The sequence below is a fragment of the Thamnophis elegans genome, chromosome 8 (assembly GCF_009769535.1).
Source record: "Thamnophis elegans isolate rThaEle1 chromosome 8, rThaEle1.pri, whole genome shotgun sequence".
Taxonomy (NCBI): Eukaryota; Metazoa; Chordata; class Lepidosauria; order Squamata; family Colubridae; genus Thamnophis; species Thamnophis elegans.
The window spans coordinates 35,763,762-35,785,401 of NC_045548.1; the positions used below are offsets into that span (position 1 = coordinate 35,763,762).

The 21,640-nt window shown below is 39.5% G+C and overlaps 1 protein-coding gene across 2 annotated transcripts in view; it reads left to right on the forward strand.

Moving 5' to 3' along the window:
- The first annotated feature begins 1,096 nt into the window (after positions 1-1,096).
- DTNA (dystrobrevin alpha) overlaps positions 1,097-21,640 on the forward strand; it is a 154,785-nt gene continuing 134,241 nt past the window's right edge. For both annotated transcript variants that reach the window (XM_032223035.1, XM_032223036.1), the window contains exon 1: positions 1,097-1,287. In XM_032223035.1, the coding sequence (XP_032078926.1) occupies positions 1,271-1,287 (17 nt within the window). In that variant the 5' untranslated portion in view covers positions 1,097-1,270. The remainder of the gene's footprint in view (positions 1,288-21,640) is intronic.

The following is a 21,640-nucleotide window of genomic DNA, read 5'->3' on the forward strand; positions in this document are numbered from 1 at the left end:
ACATATTCTCTATCTCACACACACTCCTACTCGGAGGGATTGCTGCTTCTGAGGGTTATGTTGTATTTACCTTCCATTACAAAATAGCAGATGACAATTCATTAATTTAATATGAACATATCTGGCCAGCTTTGACCTCAAAAAGCTATGCTGAATCGAACTGTACTAATATTAGATGAAAAATTAAAGGAAATCCTAGGCAAAATCTCAAAAGAAAACAATGGCAATCCCATTTCCATATTGCTGTCTGGAAAAGAAGAAGCAGAAGAAACATAAAGGGAGCTGTCCATAGAGTCATCAAAAGTTGAGCTTTACATTGGGAAGACACAATCAGACAATTTCAATTCTAACACTGAATGGAACTACAAAAACACAACCCAAGCAAGAACAAAAAGTGTACTGTACTTTATGTCTGCATCTAAAAATTGAGCCCAACAACAACCCCACAAAGTTGGATAATCTCAAGACACCTCCATCAGGAACAGATTTATACCTTATGTCAGGCTGCATTCCTATGTACCTTTTCTTCAATGTTGCTTTATTCACCTGCCATAGATTTATTTACCTATTAACCCCTTCTTCCTGAGCAGCTGGTGATCCATATGTAAATATTATTTTAAGGCTTATTAACCCTGAATTCAGTGGATGTTAAATTTTTCATTCAGGAGTTAAGAAGTGACTTACGCTCTGTGATTTAAACCTATAGAATTAGGCACACAGTGAAAGGCAAGATAGTTCCTGTACTCTGTTGCTGCAGGCTCTCAGGAATGTTACTAGCAGAATATGCCTTTCCTGGACAGCCACGTTTGGAAGATGGTTTACTGTTGGCTGCAAAACCACAATGATATCTATTTATGCTTGGATAGCAAAGATTAGTAAACTCTTTCCTTTCATCTCGCAAAGATAGGTTAAAAGCACAGGGGCGGCAAGGGAGCTGCATGGGCTCTCCAAAAGAGAGGAATTGGGAGGGTGGAGTAACGGGGTGGGTGGGAGAGAGGAGACGAAAGGGAGTGGATCTGACTGTTTGTGATTGGTAAGCTGTGCAAATGCATTTGCCAGCAGGACTTCAATGGAATGTGAAACCAAATCAGTTACAAGTTAAAGATAGACACACAGGCTACCCAGCATCTTGGGCAGGGGTTTAAATTTGAGAGTTCTTATAGATCTGTGGATTTTTGGAACTTTCTGCTTGCTTCCCCCCCTCCCCCCGGATTTAGTTCCCTTTTTTTTCAAACAATGCATTGGAATTATTAGGGAGGGTGAGCTGATCATGGTGCAAACAACAGGGTAAGTAGCAAGTGCTTTATTTAAATTCCGTGCTTTGCCATGCTTGGCTTCATCAGCTCTAAGCCTTTCATAGAGTCATACTTAGAGATAATGTTCCATGGTTGCATTTTATGAGGCTCATAAGGGGTGCTTTGGCAGGCTGACACTATGATAGAACTCTGTTTAAAGATCCTTTTTTCTTTCCTGGTCCTAACAGAGTACATTTCATTACAACCTCATTTAATTTTCCTAAAGAAATGCAAGTTCTGTTTCACATGTTGCTCTGAAAAATTCCAGTCCCCCTCCCCTATTTTCTTATCCTTCTCCCTCAGTTTTTAAAACATGGCTCAATAGCCGGTCATTGTAACATGACCGTGGTGCTTCTGATTCTGTCTTGGCTCTTTTTTAGTATCACTCTGCTAATTGCAATTATATTTTGGTACTCTGAAAAATTATATTTTTCTCCTAATTCTCCTACTTAGCAATCTTTGACTTTTGTATCTTGCATTATGTATTTTATGTTGCATCAAAAATATGTATTTGACAAAGTAAAGCTTGTAAAAACATCAGATAATATACTTAACAATAGAAATTTGCATTGACCTCTGGACCTCTGGGATACTTGTTTCCATATTCCCCAAGTTAGTATATTATGCAGCTCATTGTGTATTTTCATATTACAGTTTTTTAAATTGTGAGACTTATTTAGTCATTGCAATTTATAAAAAAATGTTACTGACACACACACACACACACACTATGCTTCCCACATTTGAAGTTATGTGTAAAAAAGTTTCTTATAAACAACTGGAGGAGAATAAAGTGTTTCAGGATTGCTTTGGTCTGTGTTTTTTGTTTTTATGGCCACTATGGAATTCTTAGTCTTCTAATATTTTAAGAGTTATTTATAGTCATCAGAGAATATTAAATAATTAAATCATCAGTGATAGTGGGCGCACCGCGGTTCGCCCACGTTACACCCATCCTCCGCGAGCTGCACTGGCTACCTGTTGGTCTCCGGGTGCGCTTCAGGGTACTGATGACCACCTTTAAAGCACTCCATGGTAGTGGATCTGGGTACTTGAGAGACCGCCTTCTGCCGATTACCTCCCTAAATCGACCAATTAGATCGCACAGACTGGGCCTCCTCCGAATCCCATCTGCCAGTCAATGCCGACTGGCGACCACACGGAGGAGAGCCTTTTCTGTGGCAGCTCCGACCCTGTGGAACGACCTCCCCGTTGAGATCCGTACCCTCACCACCATCCAGACCTTCCGCGCAGCCCTCAAGATCTGGCTCTCCCAGCAGGCCTGGGGATAGGTTCCTAATTTACCCGCCCGAGTGTTTGATTGCTGAACGAAAGTTGTGTTTTTACTATTTTTTCTTTGTTCACATTCTGTTTTGTTTTTGTTTTTTTTTTGACGCTGCACCCCCTTCCCTTGTGGTTGTAAGCCGCCCTGAGTCCCCTCAGGGAAAAGGGCGGCCTATAAATCCCAATAAAACTCCATAATAAAAAAAAACTCCAAAAAAATATTTCTCTAAAATATAAAGTGCCATACCTGACTACAACTGTTCTTATTGATGGAAAATACATTTGATGTATTTGACGTTTGGTTCCTTTTGCTAATTATTTAATTCTCTGGAAATTTTAGGGCTACAATGAGAAAAATAAATGTTTGAAGTTTAGTTATTTTTCTTCTTCTTCCCAGTTATTATGATTGAGAGGAAATAAAAAAATATTCATAAGATCAAATTAAATTAATTCAGAGGAAAAAATAGAGATTATAACTAGAAGGATAATTTGTGCTAGAAGCTGGAGATGGGGAGGGAATCCTTCTTTACATTTATTGTTACATATAAGGAGAGGGATGTGCTGAAGACACAGTTGAAAATCTTTCAACTACTCAAGTGAATAGAACAAATACAGTTTGTATGCATTAGGGTATGTTGGGGGGAGTATGCCATACCCTAGATCAGGGGTGTCAAACTTGCATCGTCAGAGCATCATCATGTGATGTATTGTGACTTTTTTCCTCTTCGCTAAAGCAGGCATGGCGTGGCCAGCGCGTGAGGCATCTGGCCCTGCCCTAGACCATAGCATATGACCTGCTACCTACCAGATGTGTCAAAACTGTGGTCCAGTGAGATTTGATCCCAAGGAAAAATTCAAAAATATAATCAAACAAGGAAATAGCTGTTTCTGGCTACAGTAAATCTTGCCTTGAGCAACATCTCAAATGTGACATTTTTGTGTAGCTTTTATGGCCTAGAAAATAAATATTCTATGTCATAAGACTACAATAAATGTTTCCATATTTAACTTTTAAATGTGTATTTGAGGCAACATCCATCTCACACTTATACACTGATTCTTATAGTATATATCACCCCCCCCCAAAAATGAACTATAATTACAAGGTAAAGATAAATGTTAAATTATAAATAAACTGTTCAGTAGCTAGTTACTTTGTGCCTAATTCTGTTGAACATTTGATATGAAATGGAAAGCAACTCATAATATGCTGAAGAATAATACACTTACGAATTAATGTCACTTTTCCTTTGCTATTAAAACAAGCCAAAACAGTAAATTAATGTTAGTTTCAAAATGTATTCTAAGGAACCCATGAGCTTTGTATCTTATCAAGGATTCCTTCATTTCCATGAAGATAATTCAGCCACTAAACTGAATTTCTCCTGAGTGGATAATGGAGGCAGCAAAATCCAATCAATCTGATCAACACTTTCTGTATTGAATGCAAATGATGGAGAGGTTGGAACACATTGTAATATGGACGGACCTCAGAAAACTGAAGCTAATCTATTTGAAAGTAAAAAGTTTAAAAATCACTAGGTGATTATCCCCAAGGCTGCCCATGACTGCAATTATTGTGAATCCTATTTGTTGTGGAAACAAGTTTGTTGTTGCTTTTAATATATTAACTGCTGCCTGTGGGCTTGCTATGATGCTTAGATGTTTAACTTTTTAATAGTACGAGATCAAGTGACTTTATTACCTATTGAAATCAGTAATCACTCTTCCACTAAAATAACATGAAAAAATCTTTAGCAGTAATTTCAGGATTTGTTCTTTGGCAAATTGTTTGCATCTGTTACCATTTTATATATACCTCCAGAAAATATATTCTGAATCCACTTTGGTTCATCACGTTCAAAAGTTGGCCAGGATTTAAGTGGGCTTTATATCTCAAACCTGTGGGCTAAGATAGCAAAGATTAGCCGGTACCCACTGTACTGTACCTATTTCACAGGTCATTAATCCTGTTTATAGGTTAATGGGAAACTACACAGCAGGCCGGGGGGGGGGGGGGTGGAGATTCCCTAGAAAGGAAAAACTGATACAATTATTTACCAAACAGGAATGGATAGAAATAAATCAGAAGGGCACAGTCCTGTCCCATTTTATCATAGTTTACATTTTCTTTTACTAAAGCTGGCAAAGTTATGACATCCAGTATGACTTAGTGTGCAAAAACTTTGTAAATACATGGCTGTAAAAGCATACTTGAGTATGTTATGAGTTGTGTTCAGAAATTGTCTCACATTTTAATGATTTAAACTCCAGATCTGAAATTCCATTTAATGAAAAAAATAGTTTGTACATTCCTGGATATAATTATGTTCTGTGAAAATAGTCCAGTCTTTCAATCAATTCTTTGACCAATGTAGATGACTGTCATGTTAAGCTTGTCCATAATACATGGAAGAGTAATATCCAGCTTTGAATATAAAAGCTGTTAAACTAAAATTGCTCTTTTAGAATTGAGTTGATATTATGTAGTTGTGCAGTTATTAGTTTTATCATCTACAACAATTTCAGTTGTTGTTTGTCTTATTTCCAAATTGGTGCTTCTGAAAACTCTTTCTCTCTCATTTGTTGTTTAATCCCCACATACATGTTTTTACCATGATGATAAAACTACATAAAATCATAAGAAACTTACAGAAGATTGGAATATCTAAGTGACTAAGTGACTCTCTGGAAAAAAACTAGTTGGAGGAAGAGTCACTATCAATTAATAGTTATTTTTATGCTGCTCTCCCTCCCAAACAATTCATATGATTATCTCAAAATTCCCAAAAAGGCTATGTAGCTCCCAACTAATGTAGGGTTTTAAAAGTATTAGCACCCTGAATTGAGTTTAAAAATGGAACAGCAGCCTATACAATACTCCAGGAACACACATATTTTATTTGAGGTACTATTCAGTAGTCTTCTCAAATAATTATAAAACACATGGAAATTAATATTAAAGGTAAAGATAAAGGTTTCCCTGTTGTATCTGACTCTAGAGCTTGATGCTCATCTCCATTTCTTGGCTGAGGGTACCAGTGTTGTCCGAAGACAATTTCCATGGCCAGCATGGCTATATGCCAAAGGGCACAGAGCGTTGTTACCTTGCCACCTAAGTGGTACCTATTAATCTATTTGCATGCTTTAGAATTGCCAGGTGGACAGGAGCTGAGGGAAGTAACAGGAGCTCACCCCGTTGTGTGGAGATCTGGTCTTGAACCTGGGCTCTCCAGCATCTATAACCACTGAGCCATAATGCCCCCTGGAAAACAACATTATCCATATCTAATTAAATTAAAATAAATTACACCTCAGATCTGTTTTATATTCTAGCCCTGCTTTCTTTTTGTTGATGATCCCTGATTTGCCATGCAGAGGTCAACTGTTGCCTTTGGCCTAAAAAGGTGGGGCATTTTTGCCCTTCAATAGATGAATAGTTAATGGATAGAAAAAAAATGCATCTCAGTCTTTCATTGCTCTTGGAAAGTAGTGTTATCTTCAGTCAATTGAATCATTGGAGTATTAGTTGCTATCTTCTCTTTGTTTAGCATTCAAGTTTAGGGTTAGGTTAGATTATAGGATCCTACTATAGTGAATATCAAGTGTTAACCAGGCTGATACAACATGCAATAGAATAAACAACTCTCCATACCGGGGGCAAGGGACACAACACCTTTGTGAGCTAAAATTAATTAGTGGGTATATGCTGAACTTTCTTCTTTTCTTTTATGTTTTAGCAATCTTCATCCAAAATGCTCTGCAGATTGGAGAGAATGCTGCCATTGTTTAATAATGCTAAGTAGCATGTGTTGCTGGGTCATTTTACAATTAGAAGCAAGTAACAACTCAAAGGCAGCTGGCACCAGGATGGCAGTAGCATTCTGTAGGTTACTGTTCCCGCAAGTTAAGCTGAAATGGGGATGGGACAAATTGAAAATGTTTTAAGAGAAAGAAAAACTCTGTGTTGAAATATTGGAGTTTCTGCTCCCCTCATAGTCACTTTGTACCTGTGGTACAAAGCAGTTGGTAGGACCTTTCCGGTGCCTTTTTAAATCTATAAAATACCCAGGTGGAGAGATATTAATGAACCTTTTACAAACTGAATCTCTGAAGTTGCCATATTGCACTTCCTATCATGCTTATTACAAAGCAACCAACTCAGATCAGTGGAGCTGTTAAGTGCTCACATCAGAGAAACAAGACTTCTAGATACTTTGAGTGGGAGAAAAAAGAAGTTTGACATAGGCTGATTCAGCAACTGTACAGTACTAATTAATATTTGGGATTTTGAAACATAAATCAGACCTGCTTTGAAGCACAACACAGTCATTTAATAGATATTGCCACAGGCATTGTTTGGCTCTTCTACAGCTCCTGTGCTGGCAGCTGCATTCAGGAGAACTGAAGGGCATTGTTACCTTCCTGGAAGGATTTTTTTTGTTCATCTTATCACTTGTCATTCGGTTACATTAGAAAAAAAAATATTACAGTAGCTTTGTTACTTAAAACTTAGTTGATTTTTCATTAAAATTGAATTCAGCATCACAGAGTCTGATTTTATCAAGGGCTTCGTGCTGTAGAATTTTTCTTCCTTTGTCTCTCTCTTTCCTCCCCATGTTCTGTTGCTTTTGTACTGTTTCCTCACTAGGATAAACATTCAGTTCAAAATTTATTAACATCCCTTCTCTCTGTATGACCAGAATCAGCATTTACCAGATTCCACTGAAGCCTGTAAGTATGAACAAATGAACACGAGATACAATAAGTAGATAGGAATACGATGTCATAACAAATAATAAAACATAGTTACCGTGATCATTTAAAAGTCCTTTCTTGGTAAATCATAGTCATTCAGTACAGACTATATTGGGTTGCATGGGCTATTGAACTTGATACAATTTTTCAAATTTGTACTATAGGCAAATACGGTGGAAGTACATCCTGTTTATTTAGGCAGCATTCATATCTACGGTCATTTAAGGAGCTGGTTGAAGAGCATTAACCTTGCTATATGTTATTCTATGGGAAATACTTTCCATGGAATATTTCCCATACAGCGCAGTCAGTATAGACACTAGGATTAAACTATATATTACGCTCGTTTATATTGTGATTTGTTTGGTTTTGACTTAGTTGCCAGTTATGCTCAGCCACTGTAATTTTTGTACATTACTAAGATTTATGGCTTAGTAGAATGTGTAATCAGGAATTTTATTCTACAAAGTGTAGTTTACAGTACAAATTGGGCTGAGATTTTTTCCCCCTTGAATCATGTAACTTCCACATTACATTATGATAATGCTATGAATGTAAGGTATCTTCTTTGGAAAAAAGAATTCAAATAATTTATCTATGGAATGAGGAATTGCTCGCTTGTCATCTATATTTATGAGATGTACTGGTAGTAATTGATGACATACTAAAATTGGGCTACCTTCTATCTATCTGGCCAAGGGAGGGGAGGGTCCCCCGCGAGGCTTTGCCATCCTCAAATATACCCCCAGCAGTTTACATAGAGTTGCAAGCAGTAAAGGACATGAAACCTTTCTCCACTGATCCACAGGGAGAGAATCTTTCTCCTTTCACCCCTCAGCAGCAGCTTTTCCTGGGAGAGGTTTCAGGAGGAGGAGGAGGGTCTGCGAAAGGCAGCCCCTTGTGAGGACCCTTTCCCACCCTTGTGAGGACCCTTTCCCAACTTTTTTTATTATTATTCCTAGCACTCCTCAGCCTTTTCCCAGATAGATGTCAAACAAAAAGACCCAAGGCAAGTCTTTTCTAGTGTACAAAGTGTTTTAATAAGCAGTGAAAGCTAAGGTGCATATTTATTCATAGGTTTATGATTGCTACTTATATATGTAACAGAATAACAGAGTTGGAAGAGACCTTGGAGAACTTCTAGTCCAACCCCCTGCTCAAGCAGGAGCCCTATTCCATTTTAGACAAATGGTTATCCAGTTTCTTCTTAAAACCTCCAGTGATGGAACACCCACCCAGGCAAGCTGTTCTTCTGATTAATTGTTTTGTCAGGAAATTTCTCCTTAGTTCTAGATTGGTTCTCACCTTGATTAGTTTCCATGCGTTACTTCATTTTTTAAATTTAACTCCTTCATCACTGCCTTTTCCCAGCAAAAAGCCTTTTTGTAATCCTTTTCTTTACTTGGACCCTAGGAGTTTGTTTTTAAGACTCTTCACCAGAGCTAAATGCCCTTTTTCCTTGTGCACACACCCCTACCCAACAATCCTTAGAGCTAATTATATCTTTGAGACAATCCTCAACATCCTTCAAATTCTCCCTCTCAGGCAAGGAAAGTGAATTTTAACCCTTGTATGGCTGTCATACCCTATTTTGCATTTCACGATGGAGGGAATGTATATAATGCTATTATCAATGTTCCGCTGGTAAGGAACTGTAATTTGAGTGCAAATACAGTGGCAAATCTCTTTGAGATATGTGAAATAACATGAAATATGAGTGTCTAACTACAAAAGGTAGCAGTCTGTTCAGGTCTTTAAATGCATGTTCTCTCTCTAGATTGACCAACATTGTTTTCTCCTGTTCCAAGTGCTGATGCTTATTGATAAGTAATCCTGTCTATATCCTGCTCCAAAACAAAGGCATATATGGTTATTTATCTTCTTTCATGAGTTTAATATGTCTTACTTTCAAACTGCCTCTCCCACACTGTTCCTGTGTTGTCCCACTAAAATTACCTTCTTAGTAGTGCCAAATAACTAAACTGAAAAGATTTCCTGTTGACTGGAAAGATTATGGCTTGAAGGGGGAGGGGGGTTTGAGTCAGTGTTAACTCCTGACAACTTCCCAAACAAGTCCTTGCACTTTTCTTGGCAAGGAAGTGGTCTGACATTGCCTACTTCCTAGGACTGAAAGAGAGTGACTGGCCTAAAATCACCCAGCTGGTTTTGTGCCTAAGGTAGAACTGGAAGCCACAGATTCCCAATGTCTAGTCTGATGCCTCAACCACTACACCTACCTGACTCTTGTGTCATTACTATTCTATGTTTATTTAACAAACTTGAATATTTTATATTGAAATAAACTGAGGCACCCCAGGGTACTTGTTGCATTTATCCTTAATATTCTGTCTATCCAAAATAATGCCTCTTGTTTTGCTCAGATTCAACCGACAGCCTACCATCCTTGGATACCATCAGCTTTAGAGATGAGAGAAAGATAGCAACACACTTAATTTAGAACAGAACATTGATACGTGAATTTCTATCTGTCATTCTTCACATTCTCATACTAGAAACACAGATGATTTAATGCAGCAATAATGCCTTTCATCCAAAGCAGAGTTCATCTAAGGATTTCAGAGTGCTTTACTGACTATTTACACTGGTAGTTGGGGATATGTAGGAAGCACTTAACAAACTTACTTACTGATACCATGGTTTTTAGTGTGCCTTATATACAAATATTTCCAGATTTTTTTAAAAAAAGTGAAGATGTTATTTTCTTGTGGAGGTGGATGGTAGGTTTTAAAGTGCTTTGCAAAACGTATATATTTCTGGAATGCAATAGAAAATTATCTTTATCCTGATTCTCAAGACAGTAGACAAATGCATTTCTAATGTGTGTGTGTGTGTATGTATATATATATATATATATGTGTGTGTGTGTATATATATATATGTATATATATATGTGTGTGTGTGTGTGTGTGTGTATGTATGTATGTGTGTGTGTATATATATATATATATATATATATATATATATATATATATATATATATATATTATTTAATTATTTAGTTTTGCATGTTTTTGCCTTTAAAAAATCCTGTAGTTAACAAACCATTCTGGAGCACCGGATACTGTTCCGGTATGGTGCTCCAGAGGGCCTACCCGCCTGCCCTACTTACCTCTGCTTTAAGCTTATGGCGTGTATGGCACCTGCGCGATGCTCTGCTGAGCAGCTGGAGCATCGGGGAGATTTGCGGAAGTGTGGCAGGCAAGTATGACGCATGTTTGGACAGCGCGCTGTGCGCGCGCACTGCGTGCATCCATGGATGAAACATAAATAAATAAACTCAAATTGGTTGATCACGAGATTATTATATCTTTATATTTGTATTGTTATTTATATTATTCTGTCTTTTTGGGAGAAGGCTACAGATTCTTCAATTTCTGCTCCACAACTAAATTAAAGTTATTCTTGCTAATGTTTATAGATAGTTCTCAGACTGGGACCATAAATGTACTATGAATATATGTAACTAATATAATTCACTATACGAAAGTTGTTTCCCCTCTCCTCTTTTTAAAAGTTTGCATAGATAAAAATGGAAACTTTCTCGTTGTTCTTAAGGTAAAGGAGTGTAAAGAGATGCTTTCTGCCTTATTAAAGGTCCCCCCTGCCCTATTTGTATTGGCTGGAGGTAGGAGGTGACCAGACGTCCCGCTTTTGGCGGGACAGTCACGATTTTTAATAATTTGTCCCGCGTCCCGGGGCATTTTTAAAAAGTCCCGATTTTTGTAGAAAGGGTGCCCCGCCCCTTTTTTCGCTCGGCCACGTGGCTTCCTCTTGTAAACATTTTCACTCATGTTTCCAGGTCTATCTTTGTCTATAGACTAGTGGCTGTGCGCCGGGGGGGCGGCCTGCAGGTCTGGAGGCTGTGCGGCGGTTGCACGCTGCCGAGCACTAGCAGGAGTTGCGGGGCGGGCTGACCGAGCGGCCTCACATGCAGCTCACCTCGCTGCCCGATGGAGGCTGCCCGGCTGCTTTCCCTCCACCCTCACCTTTTTCCTCCCCTTCCTCCTCCTCCTCGCTGCGATCTGGATGCCCGACGTGCCTTCCTTTCCTCCGCATTTGGCCCTTTTTACGCGGAGCCACAAGATTATGAGCAATGCGGGGTTGCTACGCTAAGGGCGCCCAGTCCCAACTGGGAACTGCTGTTGCTCCTGCCGCAGGGACCCAGCGGCACCCGATCCCTGCAGCAGTGGCTGGCTATGCCCCTGCCGCGTCCAGCGCATCTTCAACAGCAAGCGGGTTGCCCGACTGCCCGGCTCACTGCCGCTGCCCCTCCATGGCCGGGTCATCCCAAACGCGCATGACCCGGAGCTCCCCGCGCCTACCTGCAATGCACACAAGCGCGGGCGTTCAAGGAGAATAATAGAAGTAGACATTGTACAAGCAATAGCAGTTAGATTTATATACTGCTTTACAGTGCTTTACAACCCTCTCTAAACCGCTTACAGAGTCAGCATATTGCCCCCAACAATCTGGGTTATGCTTTTATAATCACAACCCCAAAATGGTTTCTTCTTCTAGTTTATTTGCTTGCTTGTTTGTTTTAAACAAACTACTCACTGTAACAACAACCTTGACCAATGCACAAAAAGTACGTTTGAGAGCCACTGATCTTTCTGTGTCAGACATCAAACTTTTTGTGGGTGTAAGGTGAATCCTCTCTATAGGTGGGGCTTCCCCCATTGGTACAGCTGCTCTGCTGATAGATGGGCATCTCTATTATATCTTAATCCTTGAGAAAGTTTTCTGAGTGATCCAGATACTTTAATATCAGATTAACATGGGCTAGTATTTTTTTAGCTGTCCACTACTACAACATACATTTCATAATTTGTATGTAATAGAAAGTTTTGTGCTATGTTCATTTCTATGCTTTTTGGTTTTCATTCCAAATTCATTTTAAACATATTGCTTTTTTATTAAGTTAATAAGCATTGCTACTGAGTGTAAAGGTTCTTCTGAGCCATAGGACTTTTGCACGCACTGGTACGATATGGTCATTAACTTCTACAAAGTTATAAAGAGAATTGTTGCTAAAACTAATTCTAAACTTGTTCCATAGCCTAATATGGATATGAAATGTATTTGGCTTCAGCCCTTCGTGGGACTTGTCTGCCAAATTTTTACTATGATCTGTTCCATGATGAATTTACTCTAAGCAGTAAATAAAAAAGTATTTATTGGAATAGTCATATTCCTTGACTGTCATAGCTTAACATTATTGAAATATGGGTTGCATCTGTTACATTAGAAAGAAAAATGATATAATGGGGAAACATTTTCCTCCTATTTTTACATATTTCAAAGGCTCCTTCTATGTTGTCTAACAAACTTCAAATTAGGCACGTACTCAGGGGAATAAAGTATCTGTGGTTGTCTAAGTCATCTTTGCATCTACTATGCAGTTTTATTTTAAGGTAAATTCCTCTATGCCGGAGTTGATAATTAGAGCAAGAAGAAAGAAAACCATTCCTTCTTCCTCTGTTGACCCATTACTGCACTAAGAGTGGAAGGGGATTCTTTCAAAATAATCTAGGTTAGGTGCGGCTAGTCCCCCTTAGCCTGCAAAGCTGTTTAATATTTCTGTAGATTGTAGCATTCTCTTTGAGTTTGCAGGTATATCATTCCTAAGTAGATACGCTGTCAGTTTGACCAGGAATTACATGAAAACAGTATGGTTTATTTGGCTTCAGCTTAGTATAATTATCGTCAATGGCTAAGAATGATGTGTGAACTTGTGGTTTATCCAACAAAATTGCTAAGCATGTCATGATACAGTTTTGTCAAGAAACTTTTTTACGATCCTGTAATCCAGAGGCGGGATTCAAATTTTTTTTACTACCGGTTCTATGGACATGGCTGGTGGGTGTGGCATGGCTTGGTGGGCGTGGCAGGGGGGATACTGTAAAATCTCAATTCCCTCTCCACTCCAGGGGAAAGTTACTGCAAAATCTCCATTCCCTCCCCATCAGCTGTAACTCGGGAGGCAGAGAATAGATGGGGGCGGGGCCAGTCAGAGGTGGTATTTACCAGTTCTTCGAATTACTCAAAATTTCCACTATCGGTTCTCCAGAACTGGTCAGAACCTGCTGAATACCACCTCTGCTGTAATCCCTTAATTCAGGGTAGAGTCAGGGTGACTGGATGGAGTTTACTGGCCGGATACCCTTCCTGATGCCATGTAGACAGAAAGAAGGTTAATATTATATATATCTCTATGTTTGCATATAAAACTCTCGGTTTTATCTTGAACTACAAAATAGCACACAACTACTGGAACTGAATCAGTAATTCCTTCAGTAATTATTGCTGGAGACTTGGCCTTGCAAGGCAGCTAAACAACCACCTATAAGCAGCGATGTTTGTATTGGGGATTGTGGGCAAAATATCAGTGAATGCTCCCAGGCTCTGGAAACTGACTTGATAACACTATCAGCATCAATATTCTTTCTCTTCTGCATTTGCTGATACACCTTTGAAACTCTGTTTGTAAAGCAACATATACCGTATTATAATGCATTGTAATTGTGAGAGCAACTATATTTCAGTTTGCTGTATTCCTTTAGAGTGCAATGTTTCAGAAAGGGCAAAGCAGAGAAGTCAATCTGGAGGACAGTCCCTCTTTGCGAAATCTGCCTAAGGTTTTTCTTTACAAAGGCTATAAGAAAAAAACAAAAACCCTGTGAGATCCACACTGGATAACAAGATGGTTATTCTCAGTTCAACGTTTGTAGTTGTTATACGTGTTTGTTGAATCAGAATATTCTATGTAAAAGGTCATGTCCAATGAAGTGTAGGAAGTACAATGTAAACAATTAAACACAGTAGGCAAGGCCTAGGAGCAAAAAAAATCTTCCTTTATCATTTGAAAAATCAACACTTCTGACTCTTTGATTTAATTGGATACGGTGGACAAGAGAACTAACATAGAATGACAGACATTTTTCTAAAATAAAACTCCCTTTTTACCATCCTGTAACCGCTTAATTCGGAGTGGAGTCGGGGCAACTGGATGGAGCTGAACTGGCCTGATACTCTCCCGGGTACCATGCCTTCCTGACCCTTCTGTTGTGTTTTTTTTTTAACAAAACCATTGTAAAGATAATTTCTTTCAAGCTTTCCAAATGCTGTCATAAAAGAACAAAACTGGTCCAATTATTAACTTTGACTTTTGTATAGGATTGCTTCATGCTCTTTAAAGGTGAAGGCCTTCATATCAATTTTTGGTTCCGTTATTTCCTCCAACCATTTTTGGATTTTTATCTAGTACAGCCAGAGCTGTTCCTTCTGGGAATAATAAAAGGAAATATAAGTAAAGAAATTCAATGTATTATGCACATAACTATCGCAGCCAGAATTACATTTGCCCAAAACTGGTAACAAAAATTGTCCCCTTGAAGGCAGAGATCATTAAAAAAAGGTGCTAGAATACACGGAAATTGATAAATTAACGATGGAACTAAGGGTTAGAGAGGAAAAAGAATATTATAATACATGGAATATGTGGTATAATAGGCTAGAAAAGATATGTAAAATTAATGCGTAATGAATACATAGAAAGTATAACAAAAGGAAATTGTATATATTTAGAGAGTAACAGCTATTGGATATATTATATAAATAATAATAAAAAAATACCGATGACGGAAAGCTGTAAAAGTGAAACTGTGATTTTAATGTTTAAATTTTTTTGAATAAAAATTATTTAAAAAAAACAATAATACAGTAAAGGTGAAGGACTTCTTCCTTATTTTAGAGTCTCACCATAGATATGATTTCCCCTAGGGTTGCCTCAAATCATTAGATGTTTATAAAGACAACTAGAAATCATGAGTAAAGTTAATTTGTCTGAAACAATTTATGCAGCAATTTAATATATAAGCTGCTTTATAATCTTTCTCCGGTTAAATGTCTGCTGAATTTTTAAAAAACAGAGCATGCTACTAATAAGATGAAGATATAGTACGTTAGACTGCAAAACCTGTACCTACTGTGCAGGGAATGGGTTCCAGCAGGCAGTACTGCTGGTTTGCTCGTGTGCAGGCTGCACGTGCGCATGTGCATGCACAGTGCAATTAACATTGTTCTACGCATGCGCAGAACTGAAAAAGAAGATGGCGGCACCTATGGCGCATCCAGGGAACCAGTTCAGGAGCGTGGCAGGCCTAGGTCGCTGCCGATTCCAGTGACCCTGGCCGCCAAACCACTGTTTCACCACTGTTACTGTGTACAGAAGATAAGTCCTCTCTCACTTCCCAATCTGACCTTATCTTTGTGTTAGATCGGGTAATGGAAAGGCACACTCAGGCTAAAGGCAACAACAGCTCTTTATTGTAACAGAACAAGTATGTACAATCCAGCGAAGGTTCAGTCTGACAACAGCCCTTTTATAGGGAGCTGTTAGACCCTTTGACCAATGAGATTAAACATCTGTTCCCACCGGAACAGAGGACCTTGGTGGAAACTATTATAACAGTTGCTAGTATCTAACACTTTGCTTAGTCTGACAAGTTAGTCGTCACTTGCTTCCATTTTAAATATAAGAGACTGAGTAAAAAAGACAACTTATTTCCTTTAGGATGAGAAGAATATTGAAAACATGCTTCCATTTATATGTAAATAACTACAGAGTCAACAACTGGGAAGGAAATAGTTTGACAACTTGCTTTAATTCATAAAATACTGAACTACTACTAACTGTTGCTAGGAGAAACATAATAGAAAATATTACAGAATGTATGCAAAGAAGAAGATGGCACAGTATAGACAGTTGATTACTTTTACGTGTGACTTTAACCTTTATTTTTACTAAGTAAATAAATAATATGTAGGCTATAGAAGTTCAATCATGGAATATAGTGAACCTCAGATTTTCTTCCTTTTTCTGCATTTCCCTGCATTCATTCCAAAGTTTAGATACTCTTCAAATTAATGTATGACGTAACACATCAAAGAAGAGGAAGGGTCAGCAAAAATGACCAGCTCTATTCGTCCAACTCTATTCTAAAGACTAGCTCCACTGGTTAGCAAGGGAAACTTCATGATGGTAAAAAAAATTCAGAAGGCCACAATGGGAAACATAATATCCTATGTCCAATTTGTAATTATTATTCATCATAGTTCTAATCATGTTTTAGATTTGTTTCTACTGATCACTATAAAGTATGTTATATTTCTGGATTTGTCAGTTCTGGGTTTACCCTTATGACAACTGAGAAAAAAGAATGCTATCCCTGACTGGAGAGGCATCATCACACCACTCTGTGTTCTCCATGCATTCTTCATCACCCGCACCACCACCTGTGCACTCTACTTGACCTGTGCCCCCGCCCCCCAATTCACCCTAAAGATACCCCAGATGCCCTTCCTGACCTTCACTGCACATCCTCTTTTTGCCACACAGCATCTCTGGTGCACACCCACACATCTTTCCCAACACACATGAAACGCAAACTCAAGTACCATTCCCGCCCCCATTGTGCCTCGGCACCCCTTACTCCCCCACTTGCCAGCATCCACTTCCCTGTCTGCTGGCCTTGCACTTGCAACTTCTACTGGCTTCTCTTCACTGACATTCTCCCTTCAACTTTCCCACAAGCAAAGTAAATGGGGAAGCCAATAGGAATGAGAAGGAAGGAAGGCCTTTCTTTTTTTATAAGAAATAATTTAACTGTATGAAAGTCTTTACCTAAGCAGGATCAAGAAACTATGTTTTGCTCCTCTGGAAATCATCATTGCAGAATCTCTTAACATCTAAAGTCAAATCCAAAAAGTCGTCCTGGATTACTTCACTTTTTCTCTGTAAATTTCTTTCCTGGATCTTTTGACTTTTCTGGTCTTATGAGGGAAAAACCAATCTGGTCCTGGGATCTGTTTTTTAATGCTCAAAGATTGCAAATAATTTTATAACCAGAATCTACATTACTACTAGATTACTGTCACAACCTTTGTTACAATTACTTCAGTTGTTGAGGGCTAAAGTAAATTTTGGTGGGTGCATCTAACAGCTTTCATGCATCATAAAAAGGATTTCAGAGCCCCACATAAGCTATGGGTAGCTCAGTTTGTGATCTAATTTTACTACAGTAAGGAAGGTTTCTTCTTTTAACTATATTTGTTGGATTTACTCTAATGCTAAAAATTGTTGCACCTTTTTATGCTGTAACTGAGTATAAAGATGGAAAATGATACCACTCTATCCAAATTTTCATTTATAACAGTAGTTCTCCTTTATCCACCTGCTTCTGTCCAACAAAAGGAAATCTTTTAACCTTAAAAATTGTATTGTTAGTAGTATATTTTTTGAACAAAACACTGGAGAACTTCCTTGCTCTTCCTCATTATCCTTTACTTATTTATTTTGCATCTCAATCCTGTATATGCCCAAATTCTCTCAAGATACTTTTTAAGAAGTGCTCATTCATTTTTGCATTCAGCACATTCTTCTTAAATAATCATAAGTGATATATAGCAGATCATCTATCCAGCCTAATTCCTGTTTCCCTTGGTCCACTGTTTGTTTCATTCTCTGAATCTTGCTTTGTAAAAATGTGATCCTAAATAGCAGCTAAATATTGGGAGGAAATGAAGATACTCTTGTCTAAGGTGACCAGACGTCCCGCTTTCAGCGGGACAGTCCTGCTTTTGAACAATTTTTCCCGCATCCCGGGTTTTTTAAAAAAAGTCCCGATATTTTTTAAGTTACGAAAAAGCCTCCAACCGCCGAGGCTCTCCTAGCAACTGGGAGCGTATATTCTTCTTCAAGACGAGCACATTCCCGCCCATGCGTCCCTGGGAGCTGTTGCCAATGGCTGAGGGAGGAGAAGACTTACTCCATGTGGAGACCGCGGACTTCCCTCATGGATTTTTTCTTTTTCTGTTGCTTTGAGCAGCCCCTCCATCCCCCCCTCTCTCTTCCTCTCTCTCGCGGAGCTAGCTAGCAACTGCCTCCGAGGCTGTCCAAGCTCAGCCCCTCCCCCGCCCCCTCCCCGGACTGCTGCTTCTCCTCGGCTGCTCGGGGCTTCTAAATTGGCATCGCGTGTTGCTTGAGGAGAGGATTACTGTGCCATAGAAACACAGCGTATGTCTCATGTGGCTGATAACCTGGTCTCTACAGAAGAGGTAATTTTAAAAAGTTCGGAGCGAATCCAGAAAGAGGGGAGAAAGAGAGAGAGAGAAAGAGGGAGTGTGTGTACGGAGGGGGGGATTTTCTAAACCCCATTGAATCCAGAGGAAAGGGGAGAGAGAGAGAGAGAGAAAGAGGGAGTGTGTGAGGAGGGGGATTTTCTAAATGACCCATTGAATCCAGAGGAGGGGGGAGAGAGAGAGAGAGAGAGAGAGAGAGAGAGAGAGAGAGAAAGAGGGAGTGTGTGCACAGGAGGGGGGATTTTCTAAATGACCCATTGAATCCAGAGGAGGGGAGAGAGAGAGAGAGAGAGAAAGAGGGAGTGTGTGCACAGGAGGGGGGATTTTCTAAACGACCCATTGAATCCAGAGGAGGAGAGAGAGAGAGAGAGAGAGAGAGAGAGAGCGCACAGGAGGGGGGATTTTCTAAACGACCCATTGAATCCAGAGGAGGGGAGAGAGAGAGAGAGAAAGAGGGAGTGTGTGAGGAGGGGGGATTTTCTAAATGACCCATTGAATCCAGAGGAGGGGAGAGAGAGAGAGAGAGAAAGAAAGAGAGAGAAAGAGGGAGTGTGTGCACAGGAGGAGGGATTTTCTAAACGACCCATTGAATCCAGAGGAGGGGAGAGAGAGAGAAAGAGGGAGTGTGTGCACAGGAGGGGGGATTTTCTAAACGACCCATTGAATCCAGAGTAGGGGAGAGAGAGAGAGAGAGAGAGAGAGAAAGAGGGAGTGTGTGCACAGGAGGGGGGATTTTCTAAAAGTCCCATTGAATCCAGAGGAGGAGAGAGAGAGAGAGAGAGAGAGAGAGAGAGAGAGAGAGAGTGTGTGCACAGGAGGGGGGATTTTCTAAACGTCCCATCGAATCCAGAGAAGTTGTGTGTGTGTGTGTGTGTGTGTGTGTGAGACAGAGAGAGAGAGAGAGAGAGAGAGAGAGAGAGAGAGAGAGAGAGAGAGCGAGAGAGAGACTATCACTAAGTGTTGTAGCTTATGATTCTTGATGAATGTATTCTATTTTTTTTTTATGTACACCGAAGACAAATTCCTTGTGTGTCCAATCCCACTTGGCTAATAAACTACTCTACTCTACTCTACTCTACTCTACTCTACTCTACTCTACTCTACTCTACTCTACTCTACTCTACTCTACTCTACTCATTTCTATTTCAATTCTAATAAGGAGTTTAGCTTCTCTCTCTTGGAAATGTAAGCTAGCATAAGGCATTATAATGCAAGCTAGCTTTAGCTTTCAAACAGTTCATTTAGTGACCAAAGTTACAATGGCATTGAAAAAAGTGACTAATGAGCATTTTTCACACTTAGCGACCATTTTTCACACAGCGACCATTGCAGCATCCTCATGGTCACGTGATCAAAATTTTGATGTGTGGCAACAGATTCGTATTTATGATGGTTTCAGTTTCCTGGGGTCATGTAATCGCCTTGTTTGACCTTTTGACAAAATATAAAAATTTTAATCAAGCCCCCCGCCTCCCGGTCAATGGTGTCCCTCTTTACCAATCTGAAAATCTGGTCACCTTACTCTCGTCTATTTGTTACAGTTGTGTATAGGTGGTCCTCAGTTTACAATCACTCATTCAGTGGCCATTCAAATTTATAACAGAGCTGAAAACGGGGGACGACTTTCACCCTGTCCTCAGAATTTCAACCATCATAGTGTCGCCATGGCACTTGATTTGTTATCTGAATGCCTGATGCCCAGCTTGCAATTACCACAAAGCAGTAAGCCATGGTCATTGCAATTTCTGATGTCCCCTGCCAGCTTTCCACAAGCAAAGTCAGTGATGAGCCTGGTCAGAAGTAGCACTACTCATTCTTTGCCTGCCTCTACTGTGTCTGCCAACAGCACTCTTTTTCTCCCTGAAGCATATATGCACCAGGGGTGATATTCACTTACTTTCCGTACCGGTTCACAAATGTGAGCGTACGTGTGTCCACACATGTGCTCAGCCTTCCGCACGTGTGTTTTGGCTTGAAAACTTGCCTAAATAGGACGGCATGGAGCCGGGGCGGGGTGGCGTGGCGGGCCCATCCGCGATTTTCACCGAACCAGCTGAATACCATCTCTGATATGCACCCACCAGCCTTCTTGCCTGAGATTACTGCCGTTTTCCACTTAACAACCCACACAGTCCAGCAATTATGACAGTAACAAGGACTGCCAAGATTGCCATTACTAAACAATGCAGTCATGTCACATTGCATATTATGACTGCATTACTCAGCAGAGGAAATCCCTCTTCCAGTTGCTGTCAGAAACCTGTAATTGGGAAGATTTTTGTAATCATGGAATGTTCCCTTAGCAAATATTTCATTAAGTATCTATGCGATGGACACTATATTAAAATGTCTCTTCCTAGCGTAAATACAGTATTTGCACCCAGGGGTTTTTTTTTTAAATCACCAAGCTGTCTTTAAACATTTAATAGGCACATTGAGAGTTTCATACTAATTAGAGAAGTCTGGCATGAATATGAATAGCTCTTCACTGGGACTTGGATTTTTTTAGAATCCTGGATATTGTTAAGAGATGTATTCATATTCCAGCTAAGTGAAGTCCACCTTTCCTTCAGACTTTTAGACGAATGCATGGAAATTGTGGAAAATAGGGGATGAGGCTATGTGTGAGGCAATTATCTAAGGGCACGAATTAAGCTCTAAGCTAATTTAGAAGTGTATAATAGCTCTATCCATGTCAGTTCATTTCCTTCTCATGAAATCTCCTGGAACTCCAGTTAGTGATACTTTTCAAAAGGAAACTGGCAGCTTTACTCAAGGACCAGCCAGGACTTCTTTAAGACACCAGAAAGCCCAGAGGCAAAATGTTTGAACACTTCCCCTACCCATCCCCATTCTTGTCGTTACATCCTGCACTGATCATTTCAAATACTTGAATTATGCTTCAAATGGGATCCTCTCCTGGAAATCAGTCTGCCAGCATGGCATCTATTATCCCCCTTTAAAAAGGCACTGGTAGGGTGCCAGTGCAAAACCAATTAATCTATTTTATTTTGAGTGCAAAAAGTCACCCTATGGCGGCTCTAAGCCTAGCAAGCAGAATAGTTTTTTTCTATAGAGTAAATCAATTTTCATGCTTGTAAAGAATAAAAAAGAGTCCTTGAGCCAAGTAACTGCATCCG